Source organism: Apium graveolens, chromosome 11, assembly GCF_009905375.1.
Source record: "Apium graveolens cultivar Ventura chromosome 11, ASM990537v1, whole genome shotgun sequence".
Lineage (NCBI taxonomy): Eukaryota > Viridiplantae > Streptophyta > Magnoliopsida > Apiales > Apiaceae > Apium > Apium graveolens.
The window spans coordinates 204,861,358-204,882,710 of NC_133657.1; the positions used below are offsets into that span (position 1 = coordinate 204,861,358).

The 21,353-nt window shown below is 28.9% G+C and overlaps 2 protein-coding genes across 2 annotated transcripts; one reads left to right on the forward strand and one right to left on the reverse strand.

The window, feature by feature from the left end:
- Positions 1-6,903: 6,903 nt before the first annotated feature.
- On the reverse strand, positions 6,904-12,317 carry LOC141698287 (ubiquinol oxidase 4, chloroplastic/chromoplastic). The gene is made up of 9 exons (XM_074502958.1): positions 11,977-12,317; positions 10,544-10,739; positions 9,529-9,622; positions 9,173-9,288; positions 8,149-8,257; positions 7,969-8,037; positions 7,669-7,740; positions 7,536-7,583; positions 6,904-7,346 (listed from the first exon to the last, which is right to left on the reverse strand). Exons 1-9 carry the CDS (start codon positions 12,132-12,134, stop codon positions 7,126-7,128), a joined length of 1,083 nt encoding a protein of 360 aa, XP_074359059.1. The 5' UTR covers positions 12,135-12,317; the 3' UTR covers positions 6,904-7,125.
- Positions 12,318-13,660: 1,343 nt separating this feature from the next.
- Positions 13,661-15,855, forward strand: LOC141698533 (RPM1-interacting protein 4-like). The gene is made up of 4 exons (XM_074503239.1): positions 13,661-14,118; positions 14,600-15,085; positions 15,183-15,371; positions 15,542-15,855. Exons 1-4 carry the CDS (start codon positions 14,113-14,115, stop codon positions 15,560-15,562), a joined length of 702 nt encoding a protein of 233 aa, XP_074359340.1. The 5' UTR covers positions 13,661-14,112; the 3' UTR covers positions 15,563-15,855.
- Positions 15,856-21,353: the final 5,498 nt, after the last annotated feature.

The following is a 21,353-nucleotide window of genomic DNA, read 5'->3' on the forward strand; positions in this document are numbered from 1 at the left end:
AAAAATTAGGAGACTAGAGGAAGAAAAACTTTTACTAAAGCGAGAAAAATTTATTAAAGAAACTAATTTAGAAATCGAAATAAAAGACCTAAAAGAAGTATTAACTGAACAATATAAATTAATAAACGATTTAAGACAAAAAATTAAAAAATGAATTGGATAGATCCAAATGCAATAACTAGAAATAATAGAAAACTAAAGCAATTAATAAAAAATCAGGAAAAATTAGAAAGAGATCTAGAAAAATTACTAGAAAGAAAAAATAAAATAACATGGACAAGAGAGAATAACGAAGAAATTATGAGAATTTACCAACAACTTGGAAATATGATAATAACATTTAGAAATGATAAACTAAGAATACAAGGACTTAAAAGAATAATTTTAACAAATAATATAACTGGATAAAATATAGATGGATAAAATGTCATTAGAAGAAATAAGAGAAAAACAAGATATGTATTATCAAATGGATGAATACGAAGAAGGAACATCACAAACTCTAAGTTTTAAACCAGATATATATAATCAAATTCAAAGTGAAACAGAAGAGTTAACAATAAAAAAGATATTCAAGACATCATATTTTGAAAGAAATAAGGAAGTTAGGTATATAGCCCAAAAACATGAGAATATAATAGATATAGATACAATAAATGGAAAAACAAGAATAAATTTAATAACGGATGGATTAATAAAAAGAGAATTATCCAAATTAAAACAAAAGGAAGCAAATAAACTAAAAAATATATATTTTGGAGCAATAGAATTTACAATAAAAGCATATTTTCAGAAAAATATCGATACCCCTATACAGATATATGTATTGGATGATAGAATAATAGGAAATATACAAGATTCATTAATAGCAGTAATAAAAGGAAACTTGATATATCAGAAATTAAAATTTATAATACAACCCGATTTCAGTATATCCCTAAGGGATGAAAATAAAGAAAGATCTTTAACATTATACTATAAGTTAGATGGAATAAAAATGCAAAAAGGAAGTAAAGTTATTAGTATAGAAACCAAAATGGTTTATGCTATGACTGGAAACCATCATGTGAAGAAACAAACGGAATTAGGAATAATAGTACCAAAGTTATATAATGATATATTAGAAAAAATTGAGCATAAAGAAGAATCTCAAATAACAATCCCAGAAGAAATTACAATAGATTTTAGTAATAGACAAATGATTCCAAGACAGAGAATTAAACCAATATTAGAAGGATCTAGATTAAGTTTTAGAAAAGAACAAAATCCTATAAGATTAATTAGATCAATGAGTATGACGAGTAGAAAGATAGATTTAATAAAAATAGATACTGATAGTTTGAAAATAAAAATAATAATATTTGACGAAACAATAACAAGAGACTGTATAGCAGAAATTAATACAGGAGCTACCAAAAGTTTTATTCATATAAGCAAGGTAAATGAAGAAAATTGTAAGTGGATAGAACATCAGACTTACAGATATGCAGAAAATGATAGAGAAATATTTATTACTAAATGTACTAATTTAAAGTTTAAGATATTAGACTTGGAATATAATATAAATATAGGAGTAATAGAATATGATAGTTCGAGTGAATTATTATTAGGAAGCGACTTCTTAAAAATGATAAATTATAAAATTAATAATAATGGAATAAAAATAGTAGATCAAGGAAAAGAAAGATTTATAGAAAAACTATGAATATACAAGAAAAATTAAGGAATAAGAAAGAAAAGTTAAAGAAGATACAGAGTATGTTAGAAAGCGAAATAGATTCACAAATAAAATATTTAGAATATAAGGAAAGACAAACAAAGTTAGAAAATGATATTAAGAAATTAGAAGAACAGAGTAAAAATACTAGTAAATATTGGATAGATGTTGGAAATGGTTGGAAGAAGCGAATCAACAAATAATAAAATGTCAGACTCAGAATTTATAAAAATTTATGGGAAGAAATAATAGTTAAGGAAAAACTAAATGCAATAATGAGATTGGTAGAAAAACAAGATAATCAAGAAAATTTGAGACAAATAATAAGAGAAGAGTTAACAAGCTTATGGAATAATTCTGAAATACCTACTTTAAAAATGATACTAGACAAGTTAATAAAATTAGAAGAAAGAAAACAAAAAATTATACCAGAAAAAGAAATTACAAATAAGCCAGAATTAAAAGCCATAAATGCATGGAGAAGAGTTAATGAGCCAATGATGATAGATATAAGTAAAATGAAACCTAATATATCTGAACCAATAGGAAAGGTATTAGATAATTTGGGACAACTTAGTAAAAAAGGAAAGTTCTAATGGAAACTAAAGAACAAAAAGAATATAACGTGATAACATTTTTAAAGAATCATGGAAAAGAAATTTTAGAAAGAGAAAAATATAAGTATGAACCATTAAAAAAGGAAACAACTAGTGAAAGCAAAGCTGAGTTTAAGATTGATACAACTGTGATAGAATATTTAAAGTCAAAATTAGAACAACAAAAGGAAGAAATAGAAGAAATAAGGACGGAGAATAAAAAATTACGATTAAATACTAATGAAGAATGGTTAGAAAAATATAAAAAATATAAAAATAAATATAAAGAAACTAAAAAGGAACTAAAAGATGTAAAAAGAGATTTAAGACAAACAAAAAAGGAATTAAATGAAAAAACAGAAGAAAATAAAAAAGAAATAGAAATATTGAAAAAACAATTAAATAAGTTAAAAGGGAAAAAGAATACAAGTGAAGTTTCTAGTACCGTGTCTACAAATAATAAAACAAGTACTAGTGAACCGGAACAAGATAATTTAGGAAAAACGGTGAATATAATAGAAGAATATAACAGTAATTATGAAGAAAATTCTGAAATAGAAATAGAAAATAAAAATATAATAGAAGCTTTAGAAAGAATGAAAAATGTAAATGCAGTAATAAAACAAGAATCAAATAGTGACCAAGAAGATAAAGAAAATTATACTGATATAGAAACTGAAGAAATAAAAAATGAGGAGATGGATAACTACCCAGAAGAAGAAGTAACCGACCATAATATGGAAGTTATAACAAGATATAGGAACACGATACCAAAACACATACCAATAGGACAACATAATGAATTTAAAGAATTTATAGGATCAATGTCACAAGGCGTAAACTTAAATGGATACTTTTTAGACTTAGATAATGTATATGAAGAACAAGAAATTAGTAGGAGAATAACAGATTGGAATTTAGGAATGTATATAGCATTAATGAACTCCACTCATACAGATGAGTTAGAATATACTTATAACTTGATCTCAAAAACGTTAATTGGAAAGGTAGCATATTGGATAGAATCTATAGAATATCAGTTAAAAACTGAAGTACTAAGGTATGCAACGGATTGGAAATCAATGTTACAAATATTTCAACGAAGAATGGACCAAATCTTTAGAAAATTAAAAGATTTCTGTATAGTATATGTAGACGATATATTAATATATAGTGAAACTTTAGAAGAGCATATAAAACATTTAGAGCAATTTATAAAAACAATAGACCAGCATGGAATATTACTTTCTGAAAAGAAATCTGAAATATTTAAGAATAAGATAGAATATTTAGGATACAAAATAGATAAAGAAGGTATACAATTACAAGACCATATAGTAACAAAGATTGTAAATTTTAAGGACAAATTAGAAAATAAAAAAGAGGTACAACAATTTTTAGGAATAATAAATTATGCCTCAGATCATATTAAAGACTTACCTAAATTAAGAAAACCATTACAGGAACTAACAAAAAATAAACCTTTTGGATGGACAAAAGAACATGAAAACTGTATAAAAATTCTTAAGGAAAAGGTGAAAGATTTACCAAAACATAGAATACCCATAGAAACAGATCATTTAGAATTATATACTGATGCTAGTGATATAGGATGGGGAGCAGTCCTAATAGCATATGAGAAGGATGACATAGATAAAGAAAATACACATATATGTGGATATGCAGGAGGAACTTGGAAACCTAATGAATCAAACTACCACATAAATGAAAAAGAACTATTAGCTGTAAAATATGGGATTAAAAAGTTTCATTATCATTTGTTACCTGTTAAATTTGTAGTAAGAACAGATAATACTCAAGTGAAAGCTTTTATTACTAATAAAATAGAATTATTACCAGAATTAAATAAAAGAAGAAAATGGCAATCTTTTTTCTGTTGTTATGATTTTGTAATAAAAAATATATCATGAACAAAAAATGTGTTAGCTGACTATCTTAGCAGAGAAAATAAACAATGAAAATAGAATATACAAGAAGACAAGCTCAACCATGGAAAATCAAATCAGGATCTTTAATAATATGGACTACTACTTCAGAAGCTGTAGAATTTATAAAAAATTTTGCTCTCGAAGGATTAGATGAAAATAACACAGAAAAACTAGAAGAAGCATATAAAGGATTTCTAGAAATAGAAAAACACATTGGTTATTATTTCGCTCCTAACAGAAGGAATATTGATGAATTATTAATATCAATTATCAGAAAATTAAATACCATTGAATGTCATGCATTTTGTTTTTGTAAAGGGAAAATTTAATTGTTTGTTGTTCTTAGCAGGATAACAAAAGATGGAAAATTTTGAGAAATATATCACTGATGTTACATCTCATATATCAACCAATAATGAAAAAATCACCAAACTCCAAAAGGAGATAGAAACCCTGGTTCAGGAGAACCAACATTTTCTGAAACAAATTATGGAAGCTGTAAAAGACAAAACAACTCTACAAGCTTCAGTTGCAATCCCTACAATAAAACCTATGACATTTTCATCAAAGCTTGTAACCATGCCATCACCTTCAACCAGCATATCAACTACTCTGTCAAATTTATCAATGAGTGATAAGCTGAAATACTCACCTGAGACAGTGAAAACATATGAGCAAATGATGAAATATTATGATTATAAATCTAACCCTGATATTTGCAGACTGACAAAATCTACAAAATATCCCAGATACATTTGTTGTGAAAATGCAAAACCTGACATAGTATATAACCTGTTTATACATGGTTTTGTTGACAAGATCTTAACAAATGAAACCATGTATTGTATATCAAAGCTACCAAGTATAATTGTCAAATCCGTGGAAGCTATGATACGGGAAATGGGAGCAGGCTCATACGGAATACAAGTTTTTGATGCATCAACCGATCTAGTTGGAAAACCCATAATAATATGTCAACTATTTAAACTGGGAAGAAATATGACAGATATTGTGGGAGAAACCAAAAGCTTGAAATTACCAAATCCTTGTGATATCAACAAATTCCAGGAATGGTTATGTGAAAAACGAGCTATTGGACTAGCTACCCTCAGGTCCAAAATACAAGATATACTACGAGCTCGGAAAGCTATAATCATTTCTGAAAGCCATGGTGGAGGTTTCACCGAAAGTATAATAACTTTATATTATGATAATATTATACAAAATTCAGGTACTAATGCATTAGAAATGATGCTTGATAAAATAGAAAACCTGAAATATAATCATGCAAAACATACTACTGAATATTATCAAAGGATAACAGGTCCTCGAAAAAGACCTATTATCAGTCTAAGAAATGATGACAAAGGGATGAATTCTGATCCCTTTGCATAATACAAAAATGGTGTAATACACCAGAATATTGCAAATTGAATGGTGAAAACCAAAAAGTTATATTACCAGGAGATTCCAAAAATATCATGGCAGACAAAGATAAAGAAAGAAGAAAAGAAAAAGCAGATTCCCTGGAAAAAGACGACAAATCCTGCAAGATATCATGGCAGACACAAAAGATAAAGATGAAGAAAATATGAAGAGATGACAAAAGAAGAAATGGCAGACAAAGAAAAGAAAAGATTCCTGAATTATTAGTAATTATGTAAAAGAAACCGGTTATCCCGGTAATCTGTAACCATATAGAAAGACTACTATAAATAAGTCTATACATGAAATGGAAAAGATATCTGAAAATTTCTGAAGTTCAAATCTCTCTCTCTCAATATGTCTGGCTAAAACTTCTTCAATCTCTATAAACTCTGCTAGGAATATATCATAATAATAGAAACAGATTATTTTATAATGTATTGTATACAATCAGAATTGGTTCAGAAAAATAATATCTTGACGAATAGCGATATGGAAGAGACCGTGTGAGGACTCCTGCATCCAGCCAAAGAATATCCAAAGGAGCTTGGAGAGCGTTGTGGATAACAGGGCAAGGGTGAGTTGAGACTTCCGGTGACCAGAAAGCTATTGTAAGAGGTAAAAATTCTGATTCAAATCTGATTGTATGTGATAATATTATAAAATAATGTTTTCTAAGATTATGATGTATAATTAGTATGAGGTTATAGAGATAATTTCATTTAAAATAATGAATTTGTTTTTGTCTATTGCTGATTACATGCAAAAAATAACCATATTAATTAATATGAAACCTACCCTCGCCTTCCCTCTTTAGGGTTGTGTAGATCTTTAAACATATATAAATAAAAGTGAAACTGATAGAAATTGGACTTTAAACATATATAAATAAAAAAGTGAAACATAAAGAAATTGCCCACAAATATATAGAGTACCTGTTTCAACAATTTTTTTAAGTATCCAAAAACAACGTGAGGGAGAACTGACTACGTGAAGTCATGAACTGAACTAGTACTCTGAAATGTAGCTGTAAACAACATTACTAATTCAGTTATTATAAAAGTTGCTGACAGCATGAGTGTGTGTGCAGTGAACATCTCACTTCTGTGTGTGCAGTGAACATGATAACATCTCACTTCTGGTTTGAGTGGCAGAACCAAGACTTCAAAACACCTAGGCTAAAATGAAATATCGTCAATATTTGTATGCTAACCGGTACCTGGAAATATTGTGCTCTTACTCAAATAGAATAATACAATGTAGTACACAACAAAAAAAGTAATTTTAACCAAGCAATCAAGAATATAATCCTTTTAATTACAACTAGATATACTATTTATAAACCGGACGATTTATTTCTATTCTATAACTATTTTCCTACTGTATATGGTGTGTATAATGTTGAGATATTCGTCTAGTATCATCATAGTTCCCTAATCTATTTTTCAATTGACTGAGGACGTGTAACCGATTTCTTTATACAGTCTACTATGCCTTCACAACTTGTATCAGGCAAAATACATCCTGCATCATCTTCAAAAGCATTGTCGAAACCTGAGTGAGGAGAGCGGAGGTTTCCGGGAGTCTGACAAGCCTTCATTGTCTTACAATGTTCTGCTTCGTCATCTCTGATGTTTAAAAATACATCATACAAGTTATCTGAAGAACACAAGAAAAGAAACATGAACAACATTAACAATTTGGCCAGTCATCTCAAGAACTCCAGAGATAATACAAAAGTACATAATCATAGTTCCAGAAAATGCAATATTGACATAACAATGTTACATTAGTATCACAAAGGAAGAAGCTCAATGAATAGTTCAGCCAAAAACACTATAATTTTACCTATTACAGGTCTTCGAGTGTTCGGAGCTCTGGAAGTTTGGAATTCATCTGGTCAGAAAGCAAATTTTTTTGTTAAACCAAGCTTTCATCTGAAGGTGGAGAACAAAAGCAAACGGAACAGAGACAAACTTACCGAATAAGTACATGTCCCCTTCAGTGTAGTATTTTAACGCAACCTTTGATGCAGGCAACTTTTTCAATTCGTCTGCATATTAAACAGCAGAACTACATATTAATATTTCTGGTTGATAAAACCAATTAATGCTTGTTAACCAAAAACTAATTAGTGGGGTTAAATACATTGTAATATTATATAGTTGGAAAAACCTGTGATAATACAATCATACTTAACAATGCAATGCTAGAGGAATATAATCTCTCTAGGATAATTATTGCTAATATTCAACCAAGAAAAAAACATAAAATCTTAAACCTCCTTTGGCCTTGATAAATTTGTCATATGTTTCAAAGGCATGGTTCTCCACACATTCAGAAAAATGATCTGCAACAAAGAAGAACCAAGTTTTTAATAGAGAACCTCAAGATTCCAAATAGATTCATAGATAGATTGTTGCAGAGTACAAGATTCAATGGCCCAGATAGTAATACTTACACGCCATTCTTGGACTCAATGTGTACATGAATGCTGTCATAAAATAATAAAAGATTGCTATATGTTGTGAAAGAAAGCGATCAAACCACCAAGCATTTCCTCCCAATTCCTGCAATAAGGTCCCCAATCATGATAAATATTTATTTGCCTGATCATTATTAAAACTGAGGGAAAAATGAGATAGTACATTTGGACCAAGGAATGGGAAAATAAAGCTATATAAACTTTCTATCACAACTTTTTTTATTTTTATCAATATTGTTATTTAACCCATTAAAATTGTTTAGATGATTCTAAATAATTCATGAAAGTGATTTTTTTCATTGTCGATGCCTGTTTCTGTGTTTTTTCTAACGGGAGGGAAGAAATAAGATAAATCAACTTCCTATTATGACATTTTTTAATGTTACCAATATTGTTCAAATTTAACTCATTAAATTTGTTTGCATGATTCTTAATAATCCATGAAAGTCAAACTTTTGTCCTTTCATATGCTTGTTCCTGTGTCCTTCCTATCCACCCACCCCTGGAACACAGTATTTTAAGACACATCAGACAAACATTAATCTCAAAAAATGTGTTTGATTAGAACAACAAAGTTTTGACCATGCATGTCTAACAAAGTCTAGACACTCTGCAAGTAAATGAGGACAATGAACAACTTTGAGTACTCCTAAAGGAAGATAGATGCGGAGTTTAAGCAATAACATTACTCTTAAAAATTATTATCAGCTTTTAAAGCCATTCGACAGTAGTTTCCAGTTTAGAAACCCAAGCAAGGACAAAAAGAAAGACTCAGAAAAAAGGTTTCTTTATAAGAACCTTCTAGGGCACATTAGACATCTTGAGCTAGTGTCTATGCCATTAATTCAAGTAACGAACTTTTATCTCTTTTTTTAACATAGGCTTAAGTTTCTACGATCTTATAACTATAACAGTCTGGTTGCGAGGGGAAAAGGTGAATTTCACAGCAACTAAACATACATGGAACATTAATTACTGAGGCTTGGAACAAGGTCCTTACCTCCATTATGAGCAGATGGTGCATTTCATTCCAGCTTTCAGCAAAATGGACTTTCAGATAGTCTGCCCTTCTCCACCAACCAAAACTCTCATACATGTGTAAAACAGACATAAAGGCTGCCATAAGAAATTGTTATTAGATTACACGTCCCATTGAGAAAGTAGATTTACATTTACAACAATCTAATATATGAACAATTTTTTTTTGCTAAAATATGAATATGCCATAATTAAAAATTGACCAACTATTTTATAGACTATTCAAAAGACAAAATATGTATTTAGTAAAAAAAAAGACAAAATTTGTACCATAAATTATGAAGACAGAATCTAAAGAGAAAATTCGGTAATGCTCACCAAAATAAGGAACTCTTGCAATAGTTTCCAGAACAAAAAACCTTGCGTAGTCTCGGTCATGGTATAGAGTGTCGAGAATTTTAATGACTGAATCCTGAAATGACAAGGACAAATTACATTATAATGACAGCCAGGTACAGTTTCCCTCAATAACTCAAAAAATATGTGACAGGTTACAGGTAACCATAGTGCCCAAATTACAAAGCAATCAACTGAATCACTCAAAATCCAAGGGCAATGGTCTGTAAGCCAAGGGAGTACAAAGACACACATTGTACAGTCATAAGAATGAATTTATATATACACACACACACACCATAGCATGGTATCACTCATTCTTTATCATCGCATATTATGACTGTTGACATACTAACTCTATCCCAATATTTTGCGACAGTTTCTTAGTGTGCTAGTCGATAGTCAGTGATTTCAAGACATGTCGGAACTACATACTGTTATAAATAGTATTACCTATATTTTAGTTTACATCTTTTAGTTTTTACTGTTTTCGTATAATCATTTAGAGCACATAAACAAAAAGAAGCAAAAAAATGGGGACAGGGAGAAGGATCAAGGATGAACCCCTCCTGGTTAACATATTAAAAGAACATTAATGTAAAAAATCAGAAATGTGATGAGATCTAGAATATTATTTCCACAAATGACATGGAACGATACAGAAAAAAGTCAAATTCAGAACATGCTTTGCACATTGTCAGACTAGACCTACAGGAAAATCTATCAATATCACATTGTAGACTGAAAGTTTTAACTTAAGTAACATCAGAAGAAGTGGTAGTTTCTACTATATCTCTAAAAACTCTATATACGTAATAGGATGTGCAGTCCTATTTGAATGAACTCAAAAGGGGGAACAGATTATAGGGATGGAGAAAGAAAAACAGTGACGATAATTATCAAGGTCACATACTTCGACAGAAAGATGTCATATAATACAGTGGGTGATCTCTTTTACTCTTTTAATATGAAGATATTCCTGAAATATATTACTTACCGTCAGTAAGATGTTGATAAATTGTTCAAGCTTTACAACCCATCTTTCAATGCCACTGGAGGACGAACCATCTGGTGGCTCCCCATTACTTCCACTTCCATCACCTTGAGGAGAACTCTTTGGTTGGAATGCGTCCTCCACAACCACCTTCTCCTCATTCTCTTGCAAAATTGTAGCTTGAACTTTAAACAGCTTCCTAAATGGATCGTAGTGAAAATGAATATCTAACAAAATTAAATACGTAATCTTATTCTTTAGCGATCAGCACTACAAAATATAGATTTTGCTTATATCGAAGAAGATGTTTTATGAGAAAACTAAAGGATTTGAGGATACAAGATAAAACATCATTATGCAGATGCAAAATTTTATAAGAATGTATACCAATTCATTAAACTGCACGTTAAACCGAACTTTGTAACTAAAATTTATAAACCAAACATCATTCTACTATGATCATTATAACGTAACAAATTAAAGAATGAAACATAATAGATCATATTCTACAACTTATTCTTGTTAGACTGCGTGTCTATCTAACCATCTTTCCAGCCATTAGGTCTTCCTGTAGCTACAGTTTGAAAACAGTTAAGGTACAAGAGACTTAACCTAGTAGTCGTCACTAAGTTCTTTGGGGTTCAGTGGAAGAATTATAAGCGTCGCGGTGTGTTCCAGAAATTTGGATTGGAAAAGCTACTACTTTTTAGATGATGCCACGATCAAGAGTTTGTCAACTAGTACTATTCAACATTGCTTTTACTTGAATGCCTACATAAAGGTCATCAGCAGCCATTACCAAATTTTATGTGATCCTAATTTCCATTTTCTACCCTACTTTTACCTATTTGATTACCTCGAGCCTTCCAAGTTCAAAGCATACCTCAAGAGATTGTCTATTCAACAATCCCTTTCCTTATCTAATGCTTAAAAATTTCGTATATTAAACACTAACTACCGAAAATTGCTTAAAAGTTCTCTTCCTATACAACTACCACAATCTACTCAAAATCGGAATATAACAACTTCCAAGCACTACTCTCTATTCATTTCTCCCTTTTCAACATTTCCGTAAAACCTAAAAAAACATTTCCCTATCCTTACTCCAATTCATTTCCATACCTAAAAACATAAATCATCGAAAAATCATCTTAAACCGAGTTATCAAACTAATCGCAATAATCCAAGTACATCGAAATTCATCAAAACCATACATAACATCAAACACCTTAACAAACCATAACAGAATACAACACACACACAGAAACAGTTATAACAGAATCGTAACAGAAAATATAACAACCTAACAAACTCCTAACAGAATACACACACGGAAACAGTTATAACAGAATCGTAACAGAAAATATAACTCCTAACAGAATACACACACAAAACATGTAAGTATATATATATATATATCTAATTATTTAATTTACCTAGAAACTAATGGATGTGAAGATAAAGGACTAAATCGCAACGAATTACACGAAACTGATGAGAAATTACTAGAAATAGAAATATTATTATTAGGTTTAAAAGAGGATGAAGATGATGAAATTGCAGAGAGAGTTGAAGAGAGAGTATAAATCGCCATAGAGAAATTAAAATTGAGATTTTAAAATTGAAAATTGAATAAATAGAGGAATTAAAGTTGGAAATTAGGAAGAGGCGTGGGTTGATTTTGGTGGGGTGTTAAATTGGGGTTGTCGTTTTGGGGAAACGAGGGTGTCGTTTTGTGTGAAGAAAGATCTTTAGTGGAGATGCTGTTTTGTACACCTCCTTCCTGTTGCTGGCCTGCCGCTTCTAGAAGTTAAAATGCTATTTTAAAGGTTTTCTTAAAAAGGTCTTTCTAATATTTGCCCGACTGCACATAATAAGCACTAAATTTTATGAGTTTGGTGCATTTTGATTGGTGGAGTTGTTATAAATGCAGGGGATCCATCAATATTTATAATTAGAGAACCAACCAAAATGCATCAAACACATGGGAGTTAGTGATGTGCCACCATAAAAAATCCTTTCTTAAAAAATACTACCAAATCATTTCTTTACATTTTTCTTTTTGGAATATCCCATCCAATTCTTTATATTTCAAAATTTACCAAAAATAGTCAATGGGTCCCACCACTTTTCTATATTTCCTTCCATTTCACACTACTTTTACTCCACTATATCTTTTTTATACATTAAAAATTAATGGATCTCACTACTTCATCCACTTTTCTTTCTCATTTTCATTACTTTATATATATTTTTTAATCTCCGTGCCCAAATCAAACGTAAAGAATTGATTGGGACGGAGGGAGTATATTTTAATTTATATATAGAAAGAGGTTTTATTTATTTATTTATTAAAAAAATGAATTTTCTATATGTGTTGCAATGATATTGGGCGTGTTTGAAAGTAAGTTTTTTTAAAAAAATATGTTTTTGAATCAAATTAAACATTAAACGTTTGACTGAATGAAACTCTAATATTAGTGTATCTTTGTGTTTGATGGTTATCTTTTTTTAATAGTTTTTTCGTCCCAAAATTAATTTTTAAAAAACTAGTTGTGGAGTTTTTTGAAGTAGATAATATAAAAAACTAACTGAAATAGCTATTTACAAGACAACTTTATTCGAAACAGCTATTTACCAAAAGACATTTGAAACAACTAAATTCAGCTAGTTAATTACCAAATAAATTTATTTGAAACAGTTAAATTCGGCTAGTCAAAACAGCTAACTCAATCGAAGCTAAAAGTTCATTGTCAAATATGACTAGAATTTTTTCGACCAAAATCTATCTCAAATGCAATCAATAAAAACGTTGAAAAATTACATTATATTACTTCAATTTGTAAACTCCGTTCAAAATTTACATTAGTATTTGAGAATTGAGAATGATTTTGTGAACAGGTTCTCGTCCCTCAACAATGGACCATGGTCAAATGACTATTTCAGGAGTCAATCTTCTGGTTTGATCTGTTCCACTTAAACCTATATACTTGTCTGCATGCAAAGAAAGGGCTCTTCAGACCAGACATGCAACTTCCGCAACATGAATCATACCAAAAAATTTCACTCCATGAAATGAAATAAAGGCCGACCTTACTTTAATGACGAGGTTAAGATGTACGCAAATTTCAATTTTTACTCGTGCTCAATCGAAAGTGAGTTTTTTGTCAGCGGACCTTCTATTTTGATTCCGGAGACTAGGCCACCTTGCTAAATCACAAATACAACAGACAGAACCTCAAGAAAAATAAGTACAAGAAGATACGACACTCATAAACCAGTTTCAGTTATCGGAGAGTGACAAAATGCAAAACAAATGGCGCATCCTGGAAATAATATACCTTAAAAATGATATTTCATTAAGTTAGACAAAGAGAAAGAAGATATGCCATTTTTTGTTCTGTTACTTCTCTGTGTCTGTTTGTTAGTGTTTGATCTCCAAAACATTGCTGTCATTGAGTCATAGGGATCTCCGATATAGTCATATTCGACCAGATCGATTGCCTATAATTTCTTTCTCTCAGCTTCATGTTCTTGAGTTTGTTTCAGAAAGACCAGAACTTTCTTCTGCAATGGCTGTAAGTTCTCTCTTTACCATTAGCCTTCTTCATTGGTTTGCACAGTTTGGCTTCTCGAATGAAGCATATAATAGCTCGATCACGTGTTTATTCTCAATATCGAATTTCAGAACAAGCATTGCAGCTAGTATTTTTGAATTTAAATCATATCTGCAGACTTGTTACATATTTTTCAATGCATTAGAATTTTAGTGCACAGGAGAGGGTACAACGGATTTGTTAAATATATGATCCTATTGGGGTCTTCCTCTAACACCTTAAGGTTTTCGACTCCAGGAACTTAGTTATGAATAGGGAGGAGTCGTAGCACTAGCCTGACAACGTATCTTCTTTAAATGTAATCTTGATTAACGAAAGATTACATAATTAAAAAAAAACTTCTAGCGTTTTGATGAAATACAAGTGCTCTGATTGGAAATTCTTGGTTATATTTCAAACAATTAGAAAGTCTAATACAATTTCGTTTTGCATAACTGTGCAGAAAAAGGCTCATGTTCCTAAATTTGGCAACTGGGGAGGCGAGGATAATGTACCTTACACGGCTTACTTTGATAGTGCACGCAAGAGCAAAGCTGGAGGCGCGATGATCAACCCAAATGATCCAGAGCAGAATCCGGAGGCCTTCATGTTTGGAAGCGATGATAACGTTAACGCCTTCCAGGCTCCTCCTCAACACAAGATTAATGATGATGTAGTGGTCCCAAAAGACAATCACCACATTGAGGGACACAAAGACAGCCATACAAGAAATAACAGTGGTAGTGGTTATAATCATAAGAATGGTCTGAAGAGTGTTATATCAGAAACTAGCAGTGATAGAAGCAATTCTGATACTTCAAGCCTTGCATCGAATCACCGGATTACAAGACCTGACAGGAAGAAAAACAGTATTGAGAATATTAGTTTCTATCCTCCCTCACCAGGGCCTAATAGATTGAGAAATGGACATAATCTGTACGATGATCTAGTAAGCGAAATTTCTCCTCACTTCATTGTTGAATTTCATTCTTTAGTTACTTTTTGCTCTTCTTACTGAACTGATCATGTAATTTCGAGTATTGCAGTCCACTCGATCAGCATCAGTACCCATGTTCGGACAATGGGACGAAAGAGACCCTACATCAGGAGATGGATTTACTGTAATTTTCAATAAAGTCAAAGAAGAAAAACAAATAGCAGCTTCCAAGTTCCCTGCAGTTCCTAATCAACCTACCAATCTGCCTAAAACTCAGACCAAAGATGCCAAATCAAAGGTACTTATCTAACTCATCATTCAATAGTATTTCAACATGACTTGACCTCAAAAGTAACAAGGTTGTACTCAGTGCACAAGGCTCCCACATAAGCAGGCTCGGGAAAGGTCCTCATAAATCCCGAGTTCTGTTATATCTCTACTGATACATTCCTGCTGCTGTTTTTGCAGAGATGTTGCTGCCTATTTTAGATTCAGGAACAGAAGGAAAGAAGAGGATCATCCAAATGCATGCTGCAATTTGTTTGTTTTCGATAAATTTAAGGAAATCAAAGTCCTTTTAATTGGATTGATGTATTGAGAAATGGATTCTTGAGTGTCAGAAGTTTGGTTTCTACCACAAATTATTGCAGTTTGGTTTTATTTCAGTTAGCAAAGAGTGGCATTCAATATATTCTTTTTAGTTTTGTCTATGTATGAACTTTTATCCAGGTTTCATAGAATCATGTAGCAAAATTATGTGTTTTTTAACTTCCTATTGAATGATTAAGCATGCAAAAGTATAGATAATTTTCAAATAATACCAGAATGAGACAAGAACTCCTGTTAATAGACTTTGTCAGTGATCCAAATTTCGATTCGATCCGGTCCAATTTTAATAAACGAATACGAAATATATTGAAAAAGAATTTGATTTGATAAGAATTCGACATGAACTTTAACTTGTCCAAATTCCATAAAAATTCGATTCAATACCATGTTATACATATATTTTTAAAATATAAAATAAAATTAACAATACATAATCAAAATCATGATAAGATTTTTGTAACATGTGACTTCTCAAATACTTAACAATTCTCTAATATAAAGGCAAGATATTGTCAAAATTTTACATCAACAATCAACAACTTTTCTCTTTCTCTCTCATTTGTGCAGATTCCTGCTAATTTTTCACCCATCATATTAACGGCTAAGCATGGTCTTTTTACTTGAGTGTTTGAGTACATTTTTGTACTCTTAATGCTCATATATAGTTGCTATTAAAATGATTGTTTGCTAGATGCCATTTGTTTATATACATTTATATATATATATATATGGTCTTTATTCCGTGAAAAACCATCTTATATAGAGAACTGCCGGGAAACATTGTTTTTATCATAAAATCTCATCATAAATTGTAATTTTTTATTTTAAAAAATATAAAATTCGATGTAAATCTAGTATATAAATATAATAAAAAATTTAACAATTAAATTTTGATAAAATTACTTGATTTTAAATTTGATTCTAAAGTGAAATAATTTTTAATAAGTGTGATTCTACTGTGATTCTGCTATGGAACCAATTTAAACTTTTTCAATGATTTTTAAATAAAAAATTGTGTAACTTCGATTTTTAACTTGATAATTAAATTTTTTAACTATATATGATGAAAAATAAAATAAATTATATATTTTATATTTTTTAAATAATGTTTCTCCACGATTCTCTATATAACAGGGTACTTCATGGAGTGCTACCCTGTATATATTGATAATGGATTTAAAAATGAGGAGAAAAAGAAGATGATATCTTCATGAATCTACATTGATAATAAAGTTATTGATAATAAAGTTGGGGCACACTTTGATTTTGTGCAAATAGGGAAACATTGGTGGTTCTTGACTTGAAAGGTTAGATTGTTGATAATATTGGTTTATCTTTGTAAAGTAGTTTGGTGCAGGCAACCCACGCAATGGGTAGATTCAAGTTTTAATGAGATTTTTTAATAGTTACCTCATGATTCCTTCTTGGCATCAAAATCCAACCTCCTCTTTTTTATATTACTAGTCAGTGCGAAGTACGGACCCAAAATTAAAAATAATAGTATCACATTATTATTTGTAAAAACTGAAACTTATAATTAATGTAAAATACATATCTAAATATAATATATAAAATGTTGTTAAAAATGCACCTAATTACTTATATAAATCTCACATGTTAACTTACTAATACGATTATTTTAAAGTGAACCGACGCTTGGATGTTCAGCAATAAATAAAAATTGAAGAAAAATTAAATTTACAGAGAGTATAAGTTAATTTTTGTCAATTGAGATTTTATGACATAAAATTTTAAAAATAGTTGTATAATTTTCTAGTGAGTACCAAGATTTGAGACGCTTATTAGTGTAGATAGTTGATAACCCGTGCGAAAAATGGGCCCGAGACTAAAAATATCGAATTAATATTTGTAGGGAATTATTCATAATCCGTGCGAAACACGAATTAAAATTAATATATTAATATCAAATATTAAATTGTTACTTGCAAAAAATAGTTATTTGGTTAAAAAGAATCGGATTGGTTATAAAATTTTTCAATATAATTCTAGTTTTGCATTGTTTTACCTGATATAGAAATCTAACATATTAGTTTTATTTTTGTGAAACGAATTATATCTCTATCTTATGAACCAAATATATGTTCTTTAGATAATTTAATATTAATTAATGTAATTTGATAATTATCTTATATTAGCATTTTTAATATAGTTTATTTAATATTTTTTAATTATCGATAAAAATTAATTTATAAATTAAAAGTAAATAAATGTTATTAAACTTAATTTAATATTACTTAATATAATCTAAATACAGCTTATAAATCTGTTACTGTTAAAATATATTTGTTAATTTAAAGTAAATAAACGCTGTGATGGACAGTAACAAAAGTAAATAGATGTTATTAAACTTAATTTAATATAACTTAATATAATCTAAATACAGCCTATAAATCTATTATTGTTAAAATATGTTTTTTAATTTAAAGTAAATAAACGCTATAATAGACAATAACAAATACGATCATTAAATCAATAATTTTCAGTTTAAAAGTTAATAAATGTTACTAAAGCCATTTTCTATTACTTAATTATTTTTAAAATAATGCTATAGAAAATAAAGTTTACGGAGAATAGAAGTCAATTCGTATTAATAGTTTACTTTGTATTTAGTAGTTTTTCAAAATAAAAGTATATATATATGTTATTTTACTTAATTTAACATAACTTGATAAATTTTTAATTTTATTTATATATAAATAAAGTTTACAGAAAATATAAGTCAATTTTTGTTAGTAGTTTACCTAGTAGTTTGTAGTTTTTCTATAATTTAAAATAAATATAAGTTATTTTACTTAATTTAACGTAACTTAATAAATTCTTAATATAATTTATAAATCATTTAAAAAATATTTTTATTTTATGAAGTAAATAAACGATTATATTGAACACTAACTAAATTTTTTTTTTACAAAAAATAGAAGTTGATTTGGGTTAAAAACAAAGTTTATAGAGAATAGAATACGTAACTACCAAAATTTGTTCGCTTATAAATAAAGACTATAGATTTTATTATCTTCTTGAAGTCAAGTAATTTTTGTTTATAGAGCTTAATTTGGTGATATGTAGTCACGACTTCTCTTTAACCATGAAGAATATTAGATTAACAAATGATTGGTAATGCTCGCTCATTAACATCCTCGTATAAGTACTTTTTTTTCAAATATATTGAAAACAAAATATCAAGGAGGTTATAAGAAAATTTGTAAATATTCTTAAGCTCAAATTTATGTAAGGTAATATAATATAACTAAAGGTAAAGATAATAATCAAATTTCAATAATGGTGAAAAATCTAAACTCTAAATTTAAGAAGAGGGGGATAAGTACCGTAAAATAAAATAAAAAAACGAAGAATTTAGTAATGATAAAATAGAGAATATGTGAATGTAACATCATTTGTGTTTTTATGTGATTCTTTTAAATTTTTGTTTCATTTTGTTTTTTTAGTTGTGAGTGTATGAATGCTTTATATTTTAATATGTTTTTTCGAATACAAAATTATTACAGTTAAGTTAAACAATTTTTTATCCTAAAACATGAATATAAATTATATCTATTTGTTAAAAGAATATATAGTCTCTAAAAATAAACATCGAGAGAATTTTTTTAAAAAATAAGTAATGTAAATAGTGATGTTAAATCAGCATATTAAAAGAAAGTTAATTAATCCACCCAAAAATCTATAAAACAAATAATTTTTTTTCAACCGCGCGAAGCACGGTTATTTTCATTAGTTTTCCATAATATAATATATTAAGACACGGCAGTAATTACGATTCACATTAACAGACGCTGCAGAAATGAAATGAAAACCTGAATGTTAAGGGTGTGTTTGGCTACACACAGATAAGTTACTTATTCGCTTATAAGCAAGTAATTACTTATCGACGAGTGTTTGTCGACCCAGTTTATAAGTTGAATTTATAACTTATAAGCTAATAGGTTGAATGTTACTAACGACGTACTTTTTTTTCAACTTATTTTGATTTTTCATTTTTTATTAACTTTTGTTTTAAAATTTATGTTTTTACATGTATTTCTAATTTAAAATTTACGAATTAAGATAATTATATTTAAAATTTATTTAGTTTAGCTCAATTGAATTAAAAAAATTATGACATTTAACCAAACACTTATTTAACTTACAAACATCTATGTATTTATCACTTATAAGTCCCTTATTCATTTTAAGTTATAAACTACTTATTTTAAGATTTCTCAAATGGACACTAAGAGCAACTCCAGGAGTTGGGTCCAAATTTGGACCGAACCTCGGTTCAAATTTGGACCGAAGCCCTCTCCAACTCCAACAGTTTGGTCTAAATTTCGGTCCAAATCTCAAAATATTTATTTAATTATTTTAAGGTCTTATAATAATAAATATATTATTTTTGTATGATGTAAGATATTATTTTTATATTTTATTATTATTAATTACTTGTTTTATTTTAAAATTGTTAATAAATGAATAATAGAATTCTAATTAAACTTCAAATATATTTGAAAAATAGTAAACACATTTAGTTATAATTTTTATAATAAAACCGTTAATAAAATATTACATTCAAATAAGAAAAGTACAAATATTAATTAAATCTTAAAATATCGTTAACTAATACTAATTCTCAGAATTAGTATATTCTTCCCACGCACGTTCTTCATCTCAAAGTCGAGGATTTGAAGATGAAAGTCAAGGATCTCAAAACAACCTAAATAGTTACGGGCAATATTTTGATTATTTTGGAGGAAGTCGATTTAATTTGTCGGACTAAATTAATAATTTAGTTCTCATCGCATTTTCATTTATGTTGTGTTTCAAATTAAGTTTTATGTGTTGTAATCTTTATTTTAATATTTGAATGTATTCGTAATTTGAATTCAAGAAATGCAATGATATTTATTTAATTACGTTTAAATATTTTTTAATTTAAATTATTATATAAATAAATAATAATAATATCCTAATATCGGTTAATTGCATTTATAAATATCCGAAATCAAAATTTTATGTAATAAACTAAAAGAAATACATTAAAAACTATTATTTTAATCTCGGTCCAAATTTGGACCGATGAATAGTATCGGCCTAACCGAGATTTAGACCAGTGTTAATCGGTCCAAATTTGGACCCTTTAGGCCACTCTTGGAGTTGGCCTAAGTTAGTGTACTTCCTGCTTATGGCCAATATTGGACAAAAAATGAGCATTTCAATTTTTGGCCAAACAGTCCTTGACATGCATAATGAGCTTTCAGCCCAAATGAATTGAAAATGGTTTGACCCAAACACGCGCATTATTCTTTCTAACTTATCTTTTCAACCCCTATTTCAATGATATAATATCATCATCCTACATCTGTGAAGTATTGTTTAAAAAAATTAAAATTAAATACATTTGAATTTGTAAAATATATTTTAAAATATTATTCTAATATCATCAAAATTTGAAGGATATTTCGAAATTTAAATCAAATACTGCAAGATCTAACTATATTTTTACTATTCAGATCGAGACAACTCCTTAAAATATAATCGACCAGTAATACATGTAAAAGTTTTTTTGAAAAAGATGACGATTTCGATGATTTTAAATAATTAGATATATTTATATATTTAATGTTCACTTCATATTATTTGTCATCTTCTTTTCAAT

Coding starts and splice junctions, on each gene's coding strand:
- LOC141698287 (XM_074502958.1), bottom strand. CDS start 12,134: ATGGCGATTTATACTCTCTCTTCAACTCTCTCTGCAATTTCATCATCT. Junction 8,038..8,148: donor ATTGAGTCCAAGAATGGCGT/GTAAGTATTACT, acceptor TCTTTGTTGCAG/ATCATTTTTCTGAATGTGTG. Junction 7,347..7,535: donor CACTCGAAGACCTGTAATAG/GTAAAATTATAG, acceptor TGTGTTCTTCAG/ATAACTTGTATGATGTATTT.
- LOC141698533 (XM_074503239.1), top strand. Junction 15,086..15,182: donor ATAATCTGTACGATGATCTA/GTAAGCGAAATT, acceptor CGAGTATTGCAG/TCCACTCGATCAGCATCAGT. Junction 15,372..15,541: donor CCAAAGATGCCAAATCAAAG/GTACTTATCTAA, acceptor CTGTTTTTGCAG/AGATGTTGCTGCCTATTTTA.